This window comes from Dreissena polymorpha, chromosome 8 (genome assembly GCF_020536995.1).
Source record: "Dreissena polymorpha isolate Duluth1 chromosome 8, UMN_Dpol_1.0, whole genome shotgun sequence".
NCBI lineage: Eukaryota > Metazoa > Mollusca > Bivalvia > Myida > Dreissenidae > Dreissena > Dreissena polymorpha.
In genome coordinates, this window is record NC_068362.1 from 50072848 (window position 1) to 50098444 (window position 25597).

General features: G+C 36.9%; 2 protein-coding genes across 2 annotated transcripts in view; one reads left to right on the forward strand and one right to left on the reverse strand.

Annotated features, from left to right (window-relative positions):
* Positions 1–3555: 3555 nt before the first annotated feature.
* Positions 3556–7384, forward strand: LOC127843189 (uncharacterized). The gene is made up of 3 exons (XM_052373053.1): positions 3556–4787; positions 5159–6150; positions 6516–7384. Exons 1-3 carry the CDS (start codon positions 4450–4452, stop codon positions 6878–6880), a joined length of 1695 nt encoding a protein of 564 aa, XP_052229013.1. The 5' UTR covers positions 3556–4449; the 3' UTR covers positions 6881–7384.
* A 4661-nt stretch (positions 7385–12045) lies between these two features.
* The window catches only part of LOC127843187 (anaphase-promoting complex subunit 4-like), an 84577-nt gene continuing 71025 nt past the window's right edge, over positions 12046–25597 (reverse strand). The window contains exons 24-27 of the mRNA XM_052373048.1: positions 18027–18119; positions 17316–17495; positions 15191–15296; positions 12046–13867 (exon numbers count right to left, since the gene is read on the reverse strand). Coding sequence (XP_052229008.1) covers positions 13619–13867; positions 15191–15296; positions 17316–17495; positions 18027–18119 — 628 coding nt within the window. The 3' untranslated portion in view covers positions 12046–13618. The remainder of the gene's footprint in view (positions 13868–15190; positions 15297–17315; positions 17496–18026; positions 18120–25597) is intronic.

The following is a 25597-nucleotide window of genomic DNA, read 5'->3' on the forward strand; positions in this document are numbered from 1 at the left end:
CACAATAAAGCCATCTTGAAAATGACACGTCTGAAAATAGCTGAATATGTCATTGCCGTTACGTACTAAACATGCTCATAATAAAATATTATCTTTAATAATAAGTCTGCAAAACATTGGTGTCGAATGGCCCTATTCCACTACGAAAACAAGCCCACGATTCGCTACGATTTCTCACATTTATTGAATCGGGAAGACTCGTGACAGTCTGCGATTCATTTACGACAGTGGTACGATTGAGTTACGACGAATCGTGGGGTTCGGTTGAAGTCTTGCGAATAGGGTCGCGACTTCACTACGATGTGTAAGAATCTTCTGCGACTGTACTAAGAACGATGCAGATCGGTCACGACTAAGCTAGGACCTCACCGAACGCACCCACGAATTCGGCGCCAATATCTACTGATATTGATTTTAACACGGCACGCGACTTGTTTACTATAGACAAAGAAGGAAATAAAGTGTTGGTTATTCTACAATAAATTATGGGCGGAGCTTAATGTTTCGAAAATAAAGAAATGTAAAAAATATAGCACGTATATAAATGTAATAAAACAACAAATTGTATATTTGGTGATAAGTGGCATGACCACGCCTGCTAAGAATTTGTTTGTTAAGAAACGTTATTAAGAAAACATTTATAGCATGTCAGCTTTTCAGAAGAATAAACACATGTGACGTCATATAGTTTCTATGAGTGTTGTTCTCAATGAAAGTGACGTAATTTGCAAAATATTTATGAATGAAAACGACGTCAAATGTGTTCAATGACGTCACTAAATAGTGAACTTTGTACTAAGAAGGGCGGAGTATTGAAAAATATAGTTAACGTCCAAAAGCTTGAAGCAAATCAATCAGAATCGTGTTAGAATAGAAATATAGAGAACAATAGGTAAGTGTTGATTATAGATCAGGTTTATCATGCGAGGCTTAGAAAACAAAAAGTACGAGCCTTTGCGAGTGCTTTTTCGTTTTCGTGCCGAGCATGATAAACCTGATCTATAATCAACACTAATCTATTATTCTATTTATCCCACTTTTTATTTTGTAAACATTTTTATTTAAACAAAATGAATTTGACTGGATAATTTCGCTGGATTTATGACGTCATTTCGTCGAAATATTGACGTCATTTCCTGCCGTTGATTATAGATGATATTTAATCAATGGGGCTTTAATCAACCGAAATCGCTGTAAAAGTGGGATAAATAGAGAATAATAGGTAAGTGTTGATTATAGATCAGGTTTATCATGCGAGGCTTAGAAAACAAAAAGCACGAGCCTTGGCGAGTGCTTTTTCGTTTTCGTGCCGAGCATGATAAACCTGATCTATAATCAACACTGACCTATTATTCTATTTATCCCACTTTTTATTCAGTAAACTTTTTTTATTTAAACAAAATAAGTTTTCATGAGTGTTTGTCGTACTTTGATAATGACTGTAGTTTAACCAAGGTCAGTTTATTACTCCGCGTTCCAAAAATAACCGCTTATCAAATAATCTTTTTTTTAAATCAGAATATCGTTCTGTAACAAAGTGTCGAGCGTTATTAATTACAATTTTAATCATATTGAATTGCAAATCTTAAAGTTTTATGATATCAATATGACATTAAGTTGTTATATACAAGGAACTACATTTGTTTACAACGTAGCCTAACACCACACACAATTCACTTTCGATATCAAACTATCAAGTCGATCACGAGGTGCACAATATTTGCTTCTTTGATATAATATGTGGTTATTTCGTGACGAAATAACAAAGATTACTTGGATTTAAGCTCATTATATACATTTTGAATGTTGAAAGTGGCACCTAAGAATTGTGAGGCAAAGTTGTTCGAACAAGAGAAAGACATTTGCTGGTGAAGTGACTGGGTGGGGCAAACATCAAGATCAACTTGTTCGACGGTAGACAGTGGTTGTCTAGGCTGCATTTCGGCCATAGTTTCGGTGCATGAAGGTGAACAAGAGGAATCTGTTGGATTGTTACATTTACTGGACTGAGCAAGAATGAACACTTTTGCTGCTGTTCAACAGATATGTTGGAATAATTGGTTATGGACTGGACATTTTTGTGCCCTGTTATGGCCGTGGTTTCAGTGGGTGGAATGTTTGCATTTCGAAGTTTTTGGACCAGGAATTTGCGAACTGAGTGGTTCGTTATTCTCTTGTGCTTGAGAAAGCTGGCGTCTTTTGCCATGGCCTTCAGCATCTGACCTAGCTTGTTGACACCCAATTGTTGACGCAAGAACCACTGGGATGCAGTGTCATTTGTGCGTATTGACAGGTTGAAAAGATGCTTTGAAGAAAAATCAGATGGACGCATATCCGAGTACAGCTTGTAAATTAACACAGGATTTCTTGGTCCAGACGATTGTTTTCTACGGTCAAAGGGGAGCAACTCGAACTGACTTCTTCAAAGGGGAGCAACAACAACAGAACCTATTTGCAAAGTGTTAAATTTACCTAATACTAGAGGTTTTAATAAAAATAAATGACAAAAACACGTTTTTTTGCTACTTTTCTTTGTTTTTGGTCATTAAGATTGACAAGCGTTTGAGATTGTTTTTATTATTGATGCACTTGGCAAATACAGGTGACGAGGTGCGTGGGAAAAAGTAGTGCCGGTTCGGCAGTTGATGACGTCATTTCGTGCCAATGATTATAGCCTTGCCGTTGATTATAGATGAAATTTAATAAATGGTCTTTTATCAACCGAATTCGTTGTATAAGTGGGATAAAATATTTTTCTATGATGGCTTGTTGTCGAATAACCCACAGTAAGGAGTATAGATTCGTGTTATCAAAGCATTCGTGATTTAATTCCTACGCATCTATACTCCTTAATGTGGGTTATTCGACAACAAAACATGATGGAAAAATATGATTTCTTTATCATTCTTTACAAAATCGTAACTGTTTCGTAACTAAATCGCGAGAATCTTAGCGGGCTCGCAACTCAATCGGGGTGAACTCTTGAGAGTCTTGACAAAGTCGTAAATGATTCGTAGACAGATCACGTGATCACCGATTCCACGATTGAGTCACGAGTTACCTAAGATTCCATTACGACGCCCAAGAACGCACTGCGACACTGTTACGAGTTAACTGCGATTAAATTCAGTCTTGGAGGTCTTGGTCAAATTTTAAACACGTTTAAAAACTGGCCGCGATTTTTTGGGAGCTCAAGACTCGCCCGCGACTAGCTACGAATGAGTTAGGACCTTCGCCGATTGAGTTACGAATGTCCCCGACCTCAAAATATTGGAAATCGGGACAAATCGTGGGGAATCGGGTCGTAGTGGAATACCCCTATAAGTCAGACATAATGACCAAAACAAAAGGTCACTGATCTCTTACAAAGCTGTTCAACTTACATGACTCTTTTCAACATTTTAAATATATAAGCTAAACCCATGAGATTTGGAATTTTAGAATCACTTTTTTTCATTTAGAAAGAAATATTGCTTGGCCTAGTCTTCTTCATATCGACCTAGATTGCCCAGTTATATAACTAATGCTAGTGACCTATATTGTTCCCAATGCAACTGCCTCTACAAAGTCTGCTCCCCATTGCTGGTCCGTCTGCTGCTGTTTTCCTTGTCCTCGCCTTCAACTCCTAGGTTACTGCCATCTACCAGCATCTGTATCTCTGATAAGGTGCTATTTTAAGATCTGTATGTTGATTAGTTGATAATACATAATTTATATCATATAAATGCTAGCTTTAATGAAGTATCATTAAACAAAAGAACTTTTTATTTTCACGCGATTTGTTCACCGAATAACCCAATACTGGAATTATTCACACACCAATATATGGTAGAAATATAATTAGCTTTGTTCATTACACAATGGATATAACTACTATCTATCTTCACTCAGATTCTTCTTCTGCTTGTCGATCGCTCAGCGGGATACGCGTTGCAGGTCCTTAAGACTGCCGCAGAGGTTCCGCCTAGACCTGGCGCCTGAAACCGTTGTGAGGTCGGCCTCCGTAATCTGGCTCCTCGCAGCGGGACGGGTAAATATCCAGTTGCATGGGTGATACCCCTCCAAGCCATAGAGTTCGACGCTCTTGCAGCGATGGGGGGGGGGGGGGATTCTAAACGCAGAGCACCATCACGCAAAGATTCATTGTTGTCTATCATGGAATTGGAGTGTCCCATAATCTCCCCAAACAAAACAAGGACAACTACCATATCTTTTAAAACCTCGAGATAGCAACCCTACTTAAAGATATAGACGAATATACAACATCAAATCATTATCGAACAGACGTGTATCACTTGACGGGACATGTATCATTTGATTTCAATTAAACTTGATAAACTTGTTATCTGGCTCACCTATCAGGACATTTGGATCATATGTCTTCATTACAGTTGTATTGAGTACCGGGTTAGTTAGCTTCAATGAATATATCACCTGTACGTTTTAACAATGGCTTCCAATGATTTTTCATGTATAAGTAAAGGATCAGATGCAGTTATTAATGAATATCGTTGCTCACCATGCGAAGAGGCTGCAAATAATATTGAGGCAGAGTTTTATTGCAAACACTGTGGGAAGTTTTATTGTGGAGAATGCGTTAAGCCACATCAACAGCTGTTTAAAACACATAGAGTGAATGGAAAGGAAGAAATTGCTGTGTGGCCTGTACCCAGCGTCACTCTAGACCTTCTTGAGAAATGTGACGTACACCCCAACAAGAAAATAAAGCTATTCTGTGAGGACCATACTCAAGTGTGCTGCAATACATGTGTATCTCTAAGTCACAGGTGGGTTAAAAGTCCGTCAACCAGGAGCTTGTTATATCAGAATGATAAATTAATGTTGTTGTTTTTCTCAAATCACAGAAAAGTTCAAATTACAAAACAAGTTTCTAAATTGACAGGTTATCAATAACGTTAAGGCTCATGATAATTCTAGCTAATCTCCTCCAACGAATTGTTCAACTTTTCGTTAAAAATACATATTTGAACATTTATTATAGTCCTTTAAAGCCATGAGATTAATCATAGATAATGTTAGTATGAGCTTAGAATGAATGAAGCAGTTGTGCTAGTCCTTGATAAAATTAACTATTGTTTAATGACGTTTACTCAATTTTACCTAAGACTTAAAGTATAAACACATATCACTATTTCAGACAGTGCCCTAACGTTTCGCTGATATCGGACAGGGTCAAACTACAGTCATCAGACAATACCCGGGATATTCTATCAGAAATTAGCATAATTGTTAAAATATTGATGAAGAGGCAAGAAAGGAGCAATAAAAGCATGCAGTCTATAAAGGCTTCACACCAAGACAGATTAAAAGAAATAGCTGAACTTCGTCATAAAGTCGGTGCTGCTTTAGACAAGTTGGAGCAAAACGCAATTGAAGAAATGGGAAATATCATAACTAGCCTTAACAAACCCATCACAGTTGATATCGACAACTGCTCCAAATTTATTGGGGAGTTAAAAAAGGTTCGTGATATTATGCAAGACGTTGAAGACAAGAATAAGGAGCTGCGCTTCATCGCCAGGATTAAAAGTCAGGAGAAATTGAAGCAATCGGAAACCTTTTTGCAGGATACGGACCAGTCTCTGAAGGCAGGAAAATCAATATCATTTAAAGCTAATACAGACATTGAAACATACCTGAAACTGTCAAGTCTCGGAAAGGCTATATTACTTCAGCCAGAAGCACAAAACCCTGATCAAACAATATCTGTCTCATATTCACAGGGCATAAAATTGATTCTTGACGGTCGACAAAATTTGGATATCATGGGTTCATGTGGCCTTCCGAATGGCGAAATCCTTATTTCAGAACTTTATTCAGGAAAGGTCTTTCTGTTAGACAGAGACTTCAATGTTATGTGCATTTGTGAATTGACTTCTAAACCAAACACCATATGTCAGATTTCAACTTGTGAAGTGGCAGTCACTATGAAATGGGGTGTGCAGTTTATATCTGTGGACATACAGCGGCTGGTGAAAGGCATGAAGCTTTCGTTTGTACATCAGTGTGTTGATATTGCCTGTCATAAGTATAGCCTTTATGTCACATCCGGTACTGCCTTGTACCACTACAAGCTGACAGGGAGGCTTGTCAAGAAACTGTATGAAGACTACACTGGTCGAATGACAGGTAATATACATACAAAGCAGTATTTAATAGTTTAGACATGTATATATTTAACCACAAAAACTTGTATAATGCATGACTATACTGTTAGATTTCAGAAAGCTAAACAACAACCAAGTTTTGTAGTGGAACCACTTATTTTGAATTAAGAAATAATAAGAAAATTTAGGGCTGCTAGAACTTTGTCGGGTCCATGAAAAGTATTTATTGATAAATAAACGTTTTGACTATGAATGCCAAACAAACATAAACACAAAGCGCGCACTATCAACAGGATGGCATATACTATTATGTTTTATGCATTTAAATTTTAATATATCTATGTGTATATGATGTTGTAACTCAAAAGTCGTTGATAACATTTTTAGTAACAGATTGTGCGGTCAACTCATCTGGCGACAAGATTTATGTTACCAATAACTCTCACCACAAACTCCTAACCCTTGCCGTAGATGGGACTGTACTATCTACCTTTGAAGACCCAGAACTTCAATCCCCAGGGGGCGTTCACGTGACGCCTATAGGACAGGTATTAGTCTGTGGACACACATCCAATAACATTATACAAGTGGACAGTTCGGGAACGAAGAAGCTTGCTACTCTGGTAACTGGTAGAAAAGGGGTCTCCTTTTTACGGCCTGTGTCGGTGTTCAAAGACAGTTTAAGTAACTGTTTAATTGTCAGTCAGTGGAATGGCTTTCATATAATAAAGTTGGGCCTTGTTCAAGGTTAAAGCCCAGTGTGATTGTTTAATACATGGTTTGTTAATCATTATTTAAAATATGCCTGAATTTGGCATTGACATGTAAACTGTATAATCAAAAACATTGAGATTAACTGAGGGTCTGTAGTCGACGCATGAGTGGAAAACACGATATAATATGGTTTTGCGTACTTGTACAACAAACGTCTTATGTACATAAGCTATTACGACAACACATAGTTCACATGTGTCTTATGATTGACTAATTTCAGCTTTGGAAGACATTTGCAATATATTTATACAAACTGCTTATAAAATGTTTTCGTTGACATATGCTGATAAAGGTTTTATTAAGACATTGTGATTTCTAACGTAAGAATCTTGGGCCAATAGCCAATATTGAGGCATTCTGATTTAAATTGACAAATCAAAACAAATGTATACAAAGCTAACTTCGTTAATCTGTGTTCTCACTGGAAAAAAAAACAAATTGTGCAATTATTGTATAGTGTTCTATAAATCATAGTTTAAGTATTATTTTCTTTATCTTGAGATGTTCATGATTAAAGACAATGATAATAAATTGTGGTGGGTGATGGGTACGGTCTGTCGGGCGTAAACAACTTAGTTTGTCTATAATTATAGTAATAATGCTGAAGCTGAACAATTTTGTTGAAATAAGGATTTTAACGATTAAATTGTATTTTTCCGGAACTAGATCAACAAAAAATGGTAGATAAGGTTTAAAATGTAGCTACATGCTTAAAATGCTTAATAAAGTGGCAGGCAGTTTCATTGTAAATTAAAAAATATTCTTAGTATTTATATTTTAAATTGTTTGTGATACGTTTAGTCGTTTTTGGCCTGGGGCAAAGCCCCAAGGCCATAGTAATGATGCAAATTTCTAAAACAGTCAGAATTGGCTGGCTGCCAAAAAACAAATTCCCAAAAATCCAAATTACCACTAAATTCGTGCGCAATAAAAGTAGCTCTTCGCAGATCTCAATGACTCGACTTGTAAATAAAGAACATCACTATAACATAACAGTGTCATAAAACATGCAAAAAAAATATTATTGAAGCAAAATTGCTAAGCATTGGCTGCGACAGTTTTTATTGTTTACATATTCATGCGAGAATAAGTTCCTCACTTGACGGTCTAGGCCGAAAAGATGTGTTTACGGAGACAGTAAGAAGAATTTTTCTGAGACATTTTATGTTGCGCAAACATGACATTCCATAAAAAAAAGAAAAAGAAAAAAACACAAATATTCACGATCATTCTCGGAAATAGACGAAGTAACCGGATATGGTATTTCACTGCGCAGATCGAGCGCGCAAATCGAACGAGAAAAGTTCTACACGGTGCCTATACCACGTGACTTTTTAAGATCTGTGTTGGGAGAATAAAGCACGACACAGTTAACATTTTTTAATGATTTCTTTTGAAACATTTCACCATTTTTAATGGGATAAAGTGGAAAGCCCGCTCATTTGTGAGAGTTTTCTAAAGGTATCATGATCTTTTGAAACAAATAAGTATGTAAGTATGCTTTGATACTTACGGAATAAAATGGACCTAAACTGTAAACACAAAACTTAACCAAAATTTTCAATTTTCTAAGTATAAAAAGGGCACATAATTCTGTAAAAATGCACGCCAGAGTTATCTAACTTTGCCTGCCCAGACCCCTCATGATAGTAAGTAAGTGTACCAAGTTCGAATGCAATAGCATTGATACTTTCTGGAAAAGTGGACCTAAACGCAAAACTTAACCAAAATTTTCAATTTTCTAAGTATAAAAAGGGCACATAATTCTGTCAAATTGCATGCCAGAGTTATCTAACTTTGCCTGCCCAGTCCTCTCATGATAGTAAGTAAGTGTACCAAGTTTGAATGCAATAGCATTGATACTTTCTGAGAAAAATGGACCTAAACGCAAAACTTAACCGGACGCAGACGCCGACACCAAGGTGATGACAATAGCTCATAATTTTTTTTCAAAAAATAGATGAGCTAAAAATGGCTCTGTTAATGGTTTTTATGTTTTTAGTGATTACATTTTCTTTTCTCTTGACAAGTATTTAAAATAAATTTAACGAATGTTTGTGTTTTTCTTTCTCTAAAATTCAGATACACTTATGAAAAGGATGATCAACTGTTGATGCTAGTCTTTCAGTTCTTGTGCAGGACTTAATTAATGCAAGCAAAGTATGATGATTATGTTGATATGCTTTAATGTTTTGAGTATATATTGTAGCGAATTATGGTAAGAATTCTACACATCCTGCATACAGGGTAAATTATTAAGAAGAATAAAGAATATGCGTATGTTAAAACTTTAGTTAAGTCATGCACAAGATATTCTGAATACTTCAGTTATGATGTCAGCGTACGACAAAGGGTAATAGAAGATACCTCACTGACACTCTTGGGCTTCAATATGATTTAAAACAAAAAGTATCGTTGAAAACGATGGATGCTCCCCTTGTGTTCATAATAAAGTAAACAGATATTAATAACATGCTAATTCGTTGAATTGATATCCCCGCCAAATAAATTTTGGCTGGAGCTAAAAGGAGCTGTAGCCAACATGTATTACCATCATACCTCCACAAAACAATCTCATCCAGATAAAAGGACCGATGGACAAGGCCACAATAATATCCTCCTCCAGATAAAATTATGAGAGGAGGGACAGACAAGTCTGCGACTATATGCTCTCCCTTGTTTGAGCACAAAATCTCTAACCTGTAATTTCTGAGTACAAATATGTATACATAATTCTGGAAAAAATGCTGGTCAGTTTAGGGGTTTAGCGTACGACCTTACATAAAGCATTTGTGTTACCTTGACTCTTGATGTGAATCGTATGACCTTACATGAAGTATATTATGTGATGTTGACCTTAACCCTGGACATGAACCTTGACCTTATCCCTTGACATGAATCTTACATTTAACACAGAGCAAGGAAGAGGATTTAGAAGAATTATGGAAGGTTATTACAGAACCTACTAATGCATAGTATAAAAATGGCTAAATAATAAATATTTCTACAAATGTGTGACCTTGACTTTGGTCAAAAACACATAGGTCTTGCACTGCCTGATAATTGAGAACAATTACATCAGGACATTTTGAGAATCCATTTTAATATGGTAGAATTCTTATCAAATAAGGCATATTTATACAAAATGTGTGATTCTGACCTTTGTGTATGACTTTGACCATGGCCCTAGCAACCTCGATCTTATATTTGACACTTAGCTAGATAATGGAGAACAATTGTGGACAGTTATTACAGAATCCCTTGATGGATAATAAAGAAATGACTTAGTAATCAATAATTCATCAAATTTGTGACCTTTGACCTCAATGTGTGACCTTGACCTTAGCCCCTTGGATTATGGGTTTGAATGTGAAGCAACCACAGATGATTGAGAACAACTATGGCAAGTTTCATGGCTCTGGCTCATATGTTAATGGAAATAAAGCTCTAAGCTCATATTAAAAAGCATTTTTTCAAGATACTAAGGGCCATAACTCGGTTATTAACAGATGGTGTACAATGCCATTTGGCGTGCATCATCCTCTTATCCATATATATACTCATACCAAGTTTCAATGAAATCCGCCAAAGCACTTCCAAGATATGGCTCCGGACACAAAAGTGCCGGATGGACGGAAAGACGGACGGACAACGCCAAAACAATATCCCTCCACCTATGGCTAGGGATAATAATTAATGACAATAATAGTATACACTCACTCTTTCTTTAAAATGGAACTCCAACCCAAATAACACTATGGTCACTAAAGTACACTGGCCGAATACCAGTCATGACTTGATCTTGTCTGTAATGTCTAAATGTAAGGATTATTATCAGTCGCAATCATCAGTCCTTTGATACGTTTGTCAGTTCTTTTTTATGTTAGGTCTCTGAAATAGGTGGTTTTGATGCATCAAAAAAGATGAAATTAAATCATTTTCATACAGCCACCAAAGGAAAACTGAAGACATGTTTTTAAATGGACTAGAATCACATATCATTCAGTTGAGATATAATTAAAACAAAAATTAAGAACACATTCAGAGGATTTGGGCAATAAACATAGCATTAAGTGTGTTTACAAGCATTTTATTGCATTGGTCCTTATGACTTAGCTTTTGACACAGCATGACCCAGTTATGAACTCTGTCAAGACACTGATCTGACATAATTTCATGCAGATTTAGCAATAAATGTGCATCTAGAGTGCTAACAAGAAGTTACTTTAAATGTACCCAAGTGCCTGTTGTATGACCCCACTAGACCCATTTTAAAACTCGGAAGAGGTATAATAATTAAACGTGTTCTGAGCAAGTTTTAGTTAGATATGGCAATAAATGACTGTAGTCTCAATATTGTTTACAAACGTAATCATAATTTTACCTACCGTAGTTTTAATCCACATGTCCATGTTTCTTACTCGACTGTAATATATTTGAGACAAAAGTTATGACCAAGATTCAAGAAAATTGGGTAAAATAAGGCCTTAATGTTAACAAGCATTTTCTTTAATTTGACCTAGAAACAGTGTTGGTGATTCCACTTGACCCATAGAACCTTTATAAGACCAAAGTAAATTTAGAATTGCCAATTTTATCAGAACTTTTGTGTTCACTAGCTTTTTCCTTAATTTGACCATGCGCCCTGTATTTTCACTCCTAATGGCCCTTTTTCAAACTCACCATCTACATAAATGTGGAACAAACGTTCACAACAAGTAGATAAATTCGGAAAAATGTGACATCTCAAGAATTCAAATTGTTTCACTATAGCCATATTGGTAAAACTGCCATGTCCCTTGACAGCCATGATTTTGAATCGACTCGGCCAATAAATGGGATGAAAATTTTGAGCAAGGTTAATATAAGAAGAGACAAAACTGTGGCCTCTAAAGTGCTTTATTTTAAAGTTGACTTAAGGGCCTATTTTTGTATGGTACTTGACCCAGTTTTGAACTCTGCTAATACATATTTGGGACAAATGTTCTGACAAAGTTACATGAAATTTGGGAAATAAATGCAGCCTCTAAATTTTTCCCCAATGAATATGTGGACAATCGAAGACTGCCGACATATGCGAACAGAAAATCACAGAGACACCATGAGAATGTTGTGCTCAGGTGAACTAAAAATATGACACATCTTGTACTTTCCTTTATGCCAACATACAGTTTATTAACCATAATATGTTACAATCCAACGTAATTTATTATGCATATAAATAATCATAAGGACAACCTGATTTGTTCAACACAATTTCTCTTGTATCAATAAAATCTAAATTGTGCAACTTAACATGCGCCAAACAAAATGTTATTGAAAAGAATCAGTACCCTATACAGCATGTCTTCTTTTAAATGATTAGTTTACATGCTATTTTTACTATAAAGCATGTCTCTTCTTCAATTCATCCTAAGTTTGTGTCCCTTATGTAGGATCCCACATAACTCTTGGCAACAAAATCAGCAATCAATGAAAAACAGTATAAAATGTCCAAAGCATACATGTACCGTAAACAATTTTCTGTACCTTAAACAATTGTGTCACTGTCAGACACAATGATCACAACATTAATACATTAGTACACTTCTAATAACGCTGTTCATCCTGTATGGCTTTTTTCAACATCTTTGGCTATATTTAAGGTCGCCGTGGTGTAATCAATATGATGTCCGCCTAGCGACCGGGAGGTCACGGGTTCGATCCCCACTGAGGGAGCGTTCTTTAGATATCCCCCAAAGACACCAAGTACTGGTTCTAGTCCCAGGAATCGGACTCGAGAGCGTTTCAAATAAGCCTTGGCTTTCTATGCAATTGAGCTAAAATAAATAGGTTTAAACTATATGAATTACTAGTTTACTTGTGAATTTGGGATTTTAGCACCAATTAAAACTTAATTTGTAAAAAATCACTATTGCTTGATTTATAAAATTTGAATAATTATTGATAAAACTGACACAAACTACTAAAAATGAAAGATACCACTTACATGGATATTACAACATCAAACTATTTGGTTCAATAATTAACAGCTCAATATCCAAAAATCTTAAAACCAACCAATTGTTGGCAATTTTTTACTGGATTAAGAAAAAAAAAGAGATGTGTTGGTCAAAAGCACAATGCCCCCTATTGCGCCACTTTGAAGCCATATATTTGACCTTTGACCTTAAATAACCTTGACCTTTCACCACTCAAAATGTGCACCTCCATGAAATACACATGCATGCCAAACATCAAGTTGCTATCATCAATATTGCAAAAGTTATAGCAAAACTTTAACCAAATTAAAGTTTTGGGATAGAATGACAGAGTGACAGAATGACAGACAGACAGGCCAAAAACAATATACCCCCGATCATTTGATCCGGGGGCATAAAAAGATACCTATGCCATTGAAAATACCGGTATAACAGAATAGCAGCTATAACATGGACCAAACAGACATCCTGTCTTAAATGGCCATACAATGTGGTTGGATGAAACAGCTGTTATGAAACTGATCACAATATAATTCTGACAATCTGATTGCTACATTTGTATAATTATAAACAAATCATAAATCACTATTTTTTTAGGATAGTCTGATTCCTGTCGTCCCAAATGGACTGGTTATATAACACTCCCAGGTGACCTAGTCTGGTTCCGATAGACCTAAATAGAGCAGTCGTATAACAATGTCAAGTGACCTAGTTTGGTTGCCATGGTAACTGCCTCTATGTTGCCTGCTCCCCGTTACTGGCCCGTCTACTGCTGTTTTCCTTGTCCTCACCTTCAACTCCCAGATCACTTCCATCTACCAGCATCTGCATCTCTGATTGGGTGCTATTTTTAGAGCTGCAAGCTGATTGGTTGATAGTTGATTGGTCCGCTGTGATGTCACCATCTACATCATCTTCGTCATCATCATCGTCTTGATCTGCGTCCATTAGGAAGATTCGGACTCTTCTTCGAGATGAGAACAGCTGTGTTGGACAAAACAAGAGTCAAGTAGTGGATTTAAGTCAAAAGGAAAACAGTTGTACCTGCTTAAATTGGCTATATATAATTTAAATGTTATTTTCTCAATCTTTGGCCAATACATTCGTTTGAACAACATTTGTTGTAACCTTAAAATTGTGTCTATGTGTCATGTGAACTAAACAGTGGGGCATTTTCCAATGGTGTACATTTCGTTTTTGCATTAATGAGTTTTTGAGTGTACAAATGAACATAGCTTGCAATTGTATAGATCCAAATTGTGTTGATTTTCTGGTACCACTTCATCTAGACTTCTGTTCTTGTTATAACTGTTTAAAATTTCTTTTACTAGGAATGTAGATTTCTCTTGTTCTCATTTTCCCTCTTGTGCTGGAGTTTACCAAGTCTACCAAAAAAACCTGTCGTGTTCTGAGAAAACTGGTCATAATGCTTGTGCGTAAAGTGTCAACCCAGATTAGCCTGTGCAGTTTGCACAGGCTAATCAGGGAAAACACTTTTTGACTAAATTGGATTTTTGCTAAGAGGAGACTTCATTTAAATGAAAAATGTCATAAAAGCGGAAAGTGTTGTCCCTGATTAGCCTGTGCGGACATCACAGGCTTATCTGGGAGGACACTTTCCGCACAGGCATTATGCCCAGTTTTCTCAGAACGCGACACAATCCTCTTCAACTGCTGCTCATTTGATGGTTACAAATTTTTGTATTGTATTAATTTATTTAAGGTTAACTGACAATCATTCTGTCATTGACATGATTTACTGTTTTCATTAAACAGTAAGTTTTCTCTAGAAACCATTTAGATGGGCCAGACTGATGAAAAATAGTGAAAATGAGATGGAATATTACTGGGAGCTAAATGTAGCGCATGATTTTGCAAAATATTTCCCATTTTAAATATTTTAAGTTTTTACGTCCATGAATATACATTTAACTCAAGAATGTTTTTTACACATGTTTTTTTATCTTTAAACACCATAGGTGTATATATATATATACAGAAGGCCATAACAACGGATACATGTGATACACAATATTTAATATAAATATTTCCATATCTAATGCTCCTCCATGGATAAATGTGCAGTGTACATGAATTTTAATGAATTGTATTTAAAAGCAGAAACAATTATTGTTCCTTAAAATGGAAACAGGCAATCACACACAACAAAATAGGGCAGAAAATGAAACAAAAAAAGCATTTTCAAAAACACCAGATAAAACTACTTAATTCTACCTTTTAACAGACATAAACAAACACGTATTTATTCAAAATTTCCAGACTTCCACATCTGAGCACTGTACATACCACAGTGGCAGTGTGTCGTGTTCCACTGACAGCGAAAGAATGAGCCTTCATATTGGGCAGCCAGCGATACTGAACATCCTCCATGTCACAAACATCTACCACCGGACTGAAATAGAACATAGATTCAGTAAGTTACATACATTTACCACCGGACTGAAATAAAACATGGAGTCAGTGAGTCACATACATCTACCACCGGACTGAAATAAAACATGGAGTCAGTGAGTCACATACATCTACCACCGGACTGAAATAAAACATGGAGTCAGTGAGTCACATTCATTTACCACCGGACTGAAATAAAACATGGAGTCAGTGAGTCACATACATTTACCACCGGACTGAAATAAAACATGGAGTCAGTGAGTCACATACATTTACCACCGGACTGAAATAAAACATGGAGTCAGTGAGTCACATACATTTACCACCGGACTGAAATAAAACATGGAGTCAGTGAGTCACATACATTTACCACCGGACTGAAATAAAACATGGAGTCAGTGAGTCACATACATTTACCACCGGACTGAAATAAAACATGGAGCCAGTGAGTCACATACATTTACCACCGGACTGAAATAAAACATGGAGTCAGTGAGTCACATACATTTACCACCGGACTGAAATAAAACATGGAGTCAGTGAGTCTCTGAAGTCCACAATTAAACTGAAGTAGTAAGTATCACTTGATTTATTGTATAATCAACAAGCAAATTCGTTGAATTGATATCACCCGGTATTATACTTCTGGACACAAAAGTTTTCTGGACGGATGAACAACGCCAATGCGCATCATCCTCTTATCCATATATATAATCATAACAAGTTTCAATAAAATCTGTCAAAGCACTTCCAAGATATGGCTCCGGACACACACAAAAGAATTTTTTCAAGATACAAAGGGCCATAACTCTGTTATTATCCGATGGTGTACAATGCAATTTGGCAGGCATCATCCTCTTATCCATATATATACTCATACCAAGTTTGAAGGAAATCCCCCAAAGCACTTCCAAGATATGGCTCAGGACACAAAAGTGCCGGACGGAAGGACGGAAAGACGGACGGATGGATGGACGGATAACGCCAAAACAATATCGCTCCGCCTATGGCGGGGGATAATAACTACAACATGAGCTTTGTTAGTCACTCACACCTACCGCTCGACAAAATAAGAACATGATCAAGCTAGGTAACAACTGAACTGAAAAAAAAGATGGAATCACTCAGGTATAAGACATGGAATTAGACATTGACACCAAAACACAAATACATCTGGCAATATACTGTAAACATATAGGCTACATGTACATCGTTAAATAACCTGAATACAATTTATCCGTAAAACCGAGCTTATGCAAAGTAGTAATTTAAAAATCCCTTCACCCTTTGGCCAGTAGTGGAAATTTGACTGTCAGAGGCTGCCATAATATAGCATTCACACCACTCAAAACTGAATAAAATGACCACCAACATAATACTGTCAGATCTTCAAATGCAACTTACCAGTCTCATTAATCGTATGCAAAGTTGTAAAATAAAAATTAAATTAAAAATTTCTCCACCCTTCAACCATTAATGGCTATGGGACTATGCAGAGGCTGCAGAAATATTCAATGAAACCCATGAACATTGAATATAATAGCCTATCACATAAACAGTCAAGAGTATCCCTTTCAGTGCGGGAACCGGATTTTAAAGGCCTTTGCAAACAGTTTGGATCCAGATGAGACGCCACAAAACGTGGCGTCTCATCAGGATCCAAACTGCTTGCTGTTCTGATAGTATTCTTTGAAAAAAATCGAAGAAAATGCTAATTTTAGAAATTCTGCAGACGACATTTTAGCAGACGACAAATTTCCCAGCATGCAAAGGGTTAAAATATCATAACATGTTCTGAATACAAGTAAGCAGTCAAATGGAGCTTATGAAAGTCATTTACCCCCCCTCCCCCTCCTTTGTCTAGTAATGGAAATGGGACTTTTGCAGAGGCTATATTTATAAACCAGTTTCACCCCTGAATACTGAATGTAATGTTTCACCACATAAATATGGCACATTTGCAGGGGCTGCAGTAATATACCAGTTAAACCTTAGACATCTGAAAGTAATTGCAACCCACATGTCAGTGCAGTTGTTCACATCAACGGTGGCTGTGACTTGAGTGCACGGCCTGGTCACCAGGGGACCAAGTGCAAGTTTGACTAGGGCAGGGGTCTGGTCAGCGTTGTCCTCCACCAGCAGGCAGGTCATGTGACCTTCATCATAGTAGGCCACATCCAGCACCCGTAGAGCATCACTCCTGTGGGGTCGGGAAAGTGGATATGGGTGTCAGTGCAGACTGTGCAGGCATACACAGGTAGAAAAGCGAAAACAGCTAATTGGTGGAAGTTAAGAATATGCGGATATTATCCGTATACACAGGTAGATAGGGAAAAAACAGACTACTAATTACCACAAAACTGCTGTTACTGCAAATCGCCTTTATCAATACCTTGCTTTAGTTCTTCGTCTTAAAAGAATCATAGAATCTTAAGAGTGTTTGTCGTTTTTATGAAAGAGATGTTTATCTGTTGCACAAAAGTAAGATCACATCACTAATTCACTACATGAAAATCTCTTTTTGGTAAACCGGGCTTAATGCATGTGCGTAAAGTGTCGTGCAAGACAACAATTTCCACTTTCAGGTATTTTTTGCTTAAAAGAAAACTTTTCTAAGCAAAAAACCAGTTTCAGCTGATCAGCCTTTTTGTACTGCACAAGCTGATTTGGGCGACACTTTTTAAGCACATGCATTTAGCCCAGTTTTCCAAGAAAGCGCCTCATCTCTTACTGTTCTGGGTTGGACTCACTGCTGCAGTTGAGGAGTTCAGGTCTCGGTAGCGAACTGAACCTCACAGAGACAATCTTTACTCCACCATCCACACTGCAGCAAACAAAAACACACAGATGTATATGAACACTGAGACTGACACATTAACATTATATCAGATTCATGCTTCTGTGAATGACCAGGCTTCAAATGTAAAACTAAAACTTGTTACAAGAGTGATGAATCCCCCATGTTATAGGAATTATAGAACGAAAGGGCCTGCAAGGTACAAAAGAGGTACAAAACACTTGACCTGTTCTGTTAAGCCCAAGTTCTCATTAGAACAAATGTTCTGACTAAGTTTCATGAAGAGTGAACTATAAATGTAACTTTCAGATTACTAACAAGGCTTTACATAAGCCAAATAAGAAACAAAAGGGCCATGATGGCCCTGTATCGCTCCACTGTTTTTTCTTTGCGAAAAAAACGTGCAATGCGCATGGGTTGAAATGTACTCAAGCATGTGACTTTCTCTTTCTATCCCTCGTCCCACTGGGCGTTAAAAGTTGGAAGGGTGAGCATTTTTATATATGGAAAAAGTTACTACCGTGTTAACTAAACAGACTTAAAAGCCCGGGAAAAGTTGCACAGGTCCTTTGCTTATAACATAGGTACATTTATCTCTCCAAAAGATATTGTCGTTCTTTCTATTTCACATATTTTTAGATGATGAAGATCAAATCTACGCATTTGATTTGAAACAGATTCACAAGACCCATAGGAATCAAAATGCCTTAACCCTTTACCAAACAACACATTTTGGACTTTCCCAATTTGAAAGAGGTTGCAGACGTCAATGAAATTAAAATGGAATATGAAGGAAATAATCAGGTAGGGTAGAAATAATTGTGATAAAAGGAGAAATTGCTCATCAACCCACACATACCTAAGACCAACAGGCCTGAAAATATTATGATAATCTAAAGATTATTTCTTTATATTTATAAATGTATTAAATTAAGTAATACATTTGACTTCTAAGATCAATTCATAACTTATATTAAGAAAATTATAAAAAATGGTCAGAAATATATATGGATTGTTGAGCAATTGACAATCATATCCACAATTCATGAGTCATGATTCACAAATGGAACAATTAATCATTAGTTATTAAAAAGCAGCATATACGATAGTTAAGAACATTGCACTTCATTAATTTCAACACCTTCTCTTCGATACAAAGTTTGAGTTTACCGTTCAGTATCATATATTGACTTTTCTTGAAATAATTATGTTCATGGAAGCTGTGTTTTTAAAATCAATAATATATTATTAAACTGGTTTAAACACTACAAAAAAGACATGAAATTAACATGTCATCCAAAATATTTTCATCCTGATACATGGTCACTTTAGACATATTTAAATAAAACCCTACTTTTTTCAGTTTATAAGAAAAACATTCATAACACATGTTCTTACTTCAATGCCTTTGTAAGCAGTCACCATCTGACCTAAAATGGCACTAAATGACAGGGTTTTATCTCATGTTTACAAGATGTTGATGTTGTTGTTGGTCACAGCCAAAGGGCCGCAGTAATCTCCACTGGTAAACGTCATATGTTCAGTTTTGTGACCCCCGGGGCTGGGTCAAATTTGAGCCCAGGGGAATAATTTGAACAAATTTGGTAGAGGACTATCAGATATCAATACATACCAAATTTAGTAGCCCTAGGCTCTTTAATTAAGAACATTAAGATTTTTAAAGTTTGCACAAAATAGGCCTTATTTAAGCATATGTTCATTTTTGTGACCCCTGGGGCAAGGTCAAATTTGTTCCCAGGGGCATAATTTGAACAAACTAAGTAGAGAACTATTAGATGTTACTACCTACCGTATTTGGTAGAAATAGGCCCAATGGTTATGGACAAGAAGATTTTTATAGTTTACACAAAATTGGCCCAATATAAGCATATGTTCAATTTTGTGACCCCTGGGGAACGGTCAAATTTGATCCCAGGGGCTTAATTTGAACAAAATTGGTAGAGGACTATAAGATGTCATTACATACCAAATTTGGTAGACCTATGCCATACGGTTATGGACAAGAAGATTTTTAAAGTTTTCACAAAATAGGCCTTATATAAGCAAATTTTCAATTATTTGACCCCCCGAGGCAGGGTCAAATTTGACCCCAGGGGCATAATTTGAACGAACTTGGAAGAGGACTATAAGATGTCACTACATACCAAATTTGGTAGACCTTGGCCCAATGGTTATGGACAAGTAGATTTTTCAAGTTTTCACAAAATAGGCCTTACATAAGCAAATGTTCAATTTTTTGACCCCCGGGGCAGGGTCAAATTTGACCCCAGGGGCATAATTTGAACAAACTTGGTAGAGGACTATAAGATGTAACTACATAGCAAATTTGGTAGCCCTAGGCTCAATGGTTACGGACAAGTTGATTTTTAAAGTTTGCACAAAATAGGCCTTATATAAGCAAATTTTCAATTTTTTAACCCCCCGGGGAAGGGTCAAATTTGACACCAGGGGCATAATTTGAACAAACTTGGTAGAGGACTATAAGATGTCGCTACATACCAAATTTGGTAGCCCTACGCCCAATGGTTATGGACAAGAAGATTTTTAAAGTTTGCACAAAATAGGCCTTACATAAGCAAATTTTCAATTTTTTGACCCCCCGGGGCAGGGTCAAATTTGACCCCATGGGCATAATATGAACAAACTTGGTAGAGGACTATAAGATGTCACTACATACCAAATTTGGTAGCCCTAGGCCCAATGGTTATGGACAAGAAGATTTATAAAGTTTGCAAAAAATAGGCCTTATATAAGCAAATTTTCAATTTTTTGACCTCCTGGGGCAGGGTCAAATTTGACCCCAGGGGCATAATTTGAACAAATTTGAAAGAGGTTCACCACAGGAACATTCCTGATAAATTTCATCAGAATTGGACCAGTAGTTTAGGAGAAAAAGATGTTTAAAGAAAAAGTTAACGCACGAACGCACACACGACGGACACTGGACCATGACATAAGCCCCACTGACCACTGGCCAGTGGAGCTAAAAATGCCCTACCTCCTGGCAGCCATGTTTTTCCACAAATAGGAACCATTTTCGAACTCATCCAAGATATCATCAGAACAATTGTTCTGACCAAGTTTCATGCAGAAAGGACAATAAATGTGATTTTTAGAGTGTTAACAAGTTTTTACCATAGCCATATATTAGGAGAAAATTACCCGCCACATGGCAGCTATGTTTCTCAACCAACCAGAACCATTTTCGAACTCCACCAAGATATCTTTAGGACAAAGTTCTGACCAAGTTTCATGAAGATCAGACAATAAATGTGGCATCTAGAGTGTGAACAAGGTTTAACAATAGCCATATAAGAAAAAATGACCTGGCCCCTATAAGCGGCCATGTTTTTCGACAAGTCAAGTCAATTTTATTGGCAAATACATAAGTACATAGCCAAACAACATACATAGGACATGTAAGACGTAACACACAGACCAGAACCATTCTCGAACTCCTCCAAGATATCATTAGAACAAATGTTCTGATCAAATTTCATGAAGATAGGACAATAAATGTGGCCTCTAGAGTGTCAACAAGGTTTAACTATATAAGGAAAAATGCCCTGCCCCCTGGCAGCCATGATTTTCAACCAACCAGAACCATTTTCGAACTCCGCCAAGATATCGTTAGGACAATTTCTGACCAAGTTTCATGAAGATCAGACAATAAATGTGGCATCAAGAGTGTGAAAAAGGTTTAACAATAGCCATATAAGAAAAAATGCCCTGCCCCCTATAAGCGGCCATGTTTTTCAGCAGGTCAAGTCAAGTCAATTTTATTGGCAAATACATAAGTACATAGCCAAACAACATACATAAGACATGTAAGACGTAAGACAATGACCAGCACCATTTTCAAACTCCTCCAAGATATCATTAGAACAAATGTTTTGATCAAGTTTCATGAAGATCGGACAATGATTGTGGCCTCTAGAGTGTCAACAAGGTTTAACTATATAAGGAAAAATGCCCTGCCCCCTGGCAGCCATGATTTTTAACCAATCGGAATCATTTTCAAACTTGTCACATATATCAATGGGACAAATCTTCTTACCAAGTTTCATGAAGATCTGACAATAAAAGTGGCATCTCAAGTGTTAACAAGGTTTTTCTATCTCCATATAAGGAAAAATACACCCCCCCACCCCCAATCCCCGGTTGCAATGTTTTTCAACCAACCAAAACCATTTTCAAACTAGTCAAAGCTATCATTGGAAAAAACCTTCTGGCCAAGTTTCATGAAGCTCAGACAATAAATGTGGCTTCTAAAGTATTAACAAGGTTTTTCTATAGCCATATAAGGAAAAATGCCACGCCCGCTGGGGTCCATGTTTTTAACCTACTTGAACCATTTAACAAGAGGGCCTGAAAGGCCCAAAGTCGCTCACCTGATATAACAAGATATTATTGGGACAAATCTTCTGACCAAGTTTCATGAAGATCAGAAAATAAATGTGGCCTCTAGAGTGTTAACAAGGTTTAACTATAGCCATGTAAGGAAAAATGCCCCGCCCCCTGGCGGCCATGTTTTTCAACAAACGGGCATCATTTTCGAATTCGTCAAAGATATTATTGGGATGAATCTTCTGACCAAGTTTCATGAAGATCAGAAAATAAATGTGGCCTCTAGAGTGTAAACAAGATTTTATTATAACCATATATAGCAATATTAGGAAAAATGCCCTGCACCTTGGCAGCCATGTTTTTCAAGCAAATGTAACCATTTTGAACTCATCCAAGATATCACTGAGACAAATCTTCTGACTAAGTTTCATGAAGATCGGACAATAAATGTGCCCTCAAGAGTGTTAACATAGCAAATATTTACGCCGCATGACGCCAACGGACAAAAGGTGATCACGAAAGCTTGTGCTCATGTGAGCAAAAAATAAAATGTTGAACAAGAGATGGCAAGAGACAACCCGCTTGACAACTCTTCTGCTGTGATAGTATTATGTATGTTTTCTGTCATTTACCTTATTTAATCAACACAAAGACATATTTAACTATGACTACCTGCAAAAGTAAACGACAGTAAAAATTCTAAGACTCTTGCATCGCTCAAAAATGTATCACAGAAAATGCTTAACCCTTTAAGCGCTGGAACCGAATTTTGAAGGCCTTTGCAAACAGTTTGGATCCAGATGAGACGCCACAGAACATGGCGTCTCATCTGGATCCAAACTGTTTGCTATTCTGATAGTATTCTTTGAAAAAAAATCGAAGAAAATGCTAATTTTAGAAATTCAGCAGACAACATTTTAGCAGACGACAAATTTCCCAGCATGCAAAGGGTTAAAATAGGACATGTTCAATGCGAATCTTGACCTGATTTTTCAAAGTACCGAAAAGAAACATAATTATTTTTGCATTTTTGCAGTTAAGAGTTGTAGATGTCGTTCTGTGAATTTGCATAATATTCTCTTAACATGTGTGAAGTTCAAATATGTAGTAGTTACAGAGATATGTACTGGCAGCACATAATTCTTCATCTAAATTTCAACTTGCATGTTCATTTTACGCAGTATGGGTAATCCTGCTAAAAAGCTAGTCACTGATATAGGTCTTAGTAAGTCAATGTTCTTTAACCCTTTCCCACTCAGAAGCAAAATGAAAATGCCTATGTACAAACAGGATAAAACCAGAACAGCATCCAAGTAACTCGCAGTCTGTTCAGGTTTTATGCTGAAAGGCAATCAATTGCAAACTACCGAAAACAAGACTATTGTCAAGCAATATGGTCCCCTACCAGTAAAACTCCACCATTGTCAGATTTTTTAAAATTATATTTGTTGCCATTGCAACCAGAATTTTGGACGTAGGAACAAAACAAGAGCTGTGTTCGTGAAACACAAAGTCCCCTAATGCGCCGCTTTGAAGCCATATATTTGACCTTTGACCTTGAAGGATGACCTTGACCTTTCACCACTCAAAATGTGCAGCTCCATCAGATATGCATCATGCCAAATATGGAGTTGCTATCTTCAATATTGCAAAATTAGACCTCTGACCTTGAAGGATGACCTTGACCTTTCACCACTCAAAATGTGCAGCTCCATGAGATACCCATGCATGCGAAATATCGAGTTGCTATCTTCAATATTGCAAAATTTGACCTTGAAGGATGACCGTGACCTTTTACCACTCAAAATGTGCAGCTCCATGAGATACGCATGCATGCCAAATATCCAGTTGCTATCTTAAATATTGCAAAATTTGACCTTTGATCTTGACCTTTGACCTTGAAGAATGACATTGACCTTTCACCACTCAAAATGTGCAGCTCCACAAGATACCCATGCATGCCAAATATCAAGTTGCTATCTTCAATATTGCAAAAGTTATGGGCAATGTTAATGTTTTCGGACGGACGGACTGACAGATGGACAGACTGACTGACGAACAAACAGACGGACTGACGGACCGTTCAAAAACTATATGCCACCCTTCAGGGGCATAAAAAAGTTAAGGCGAATGTTAAAGTTTTCAGACGGACGGACAGATGCCATATATTTGACCTTTGACCTTGAAGGATGACCTTCACCTTTCACCTTTCAAAATGTGCAACTCCATGAGATACACATGCATGCAAAATATTAAGTTGCTATCTTCAATATTGAAAAAGTGATGGCCAATGTTAAAGTTTTCGGACGGACGGACAGACGCCATATATTTGGCATTTGGCCTTGAAGGATGACCTTGACCTTTACCTTTCACCACTCAAAATGTGCAGCTCCATGAGATACACATGCATGCCAAATATCAAGTTGATATCTTCAGTATTGAATAATTATCTCCCTTTAAAGCTTATTACTTCCCTTGGGTTTATATTTTCGACCTTAGACCTTGAAGGATGACATTGACCTCTTACCACGATGTGTTTGTCAGAAACACAATGCCCCCTACTGCGCCACTTTGATTTATTTAAAAAAAAGTTATCATTTGGCAGGTACAGATAATTATCTCCATTTAAAGCTTATTACTTCCCTTGGATTTGTATTTTCGACTCTAGACCTTAAAAGATGATCTTGACCTTGAAATTTTACCACTCAAAATGTGCAGCTCCATGAGATACACATGCATGCCAAATATCAAGTTGCTATCTTCAATATTGCAAAAGTTATGGCCAATGTTAAAGTTATCGAACGGAATCACGGACTGACAGACAGACAGACTGACAGTTCAACTGCTATATGCCACCCTACCAGGGGCATAATAAAATGACATGCATAATCTCCATATTTCCATCTATCCATGTTTCAAGTTTCATGAAAAAATATGAAGAACTTTTAAAGTTATCAAAGGATCAAGAAAAGTGTGACAGACAGACAGACTGACTGACTGACACACAGAGCGCAAACCATAAGTCCCCTCCGGTTTCACCAGTAGGGGACAATAAGTGTGCATTAGTGGAGTTTAACCGTTCTATTTATGTAAAGAATTGCTGTATATTAAAGGTAATAAGTAAGTAACTTTAATGG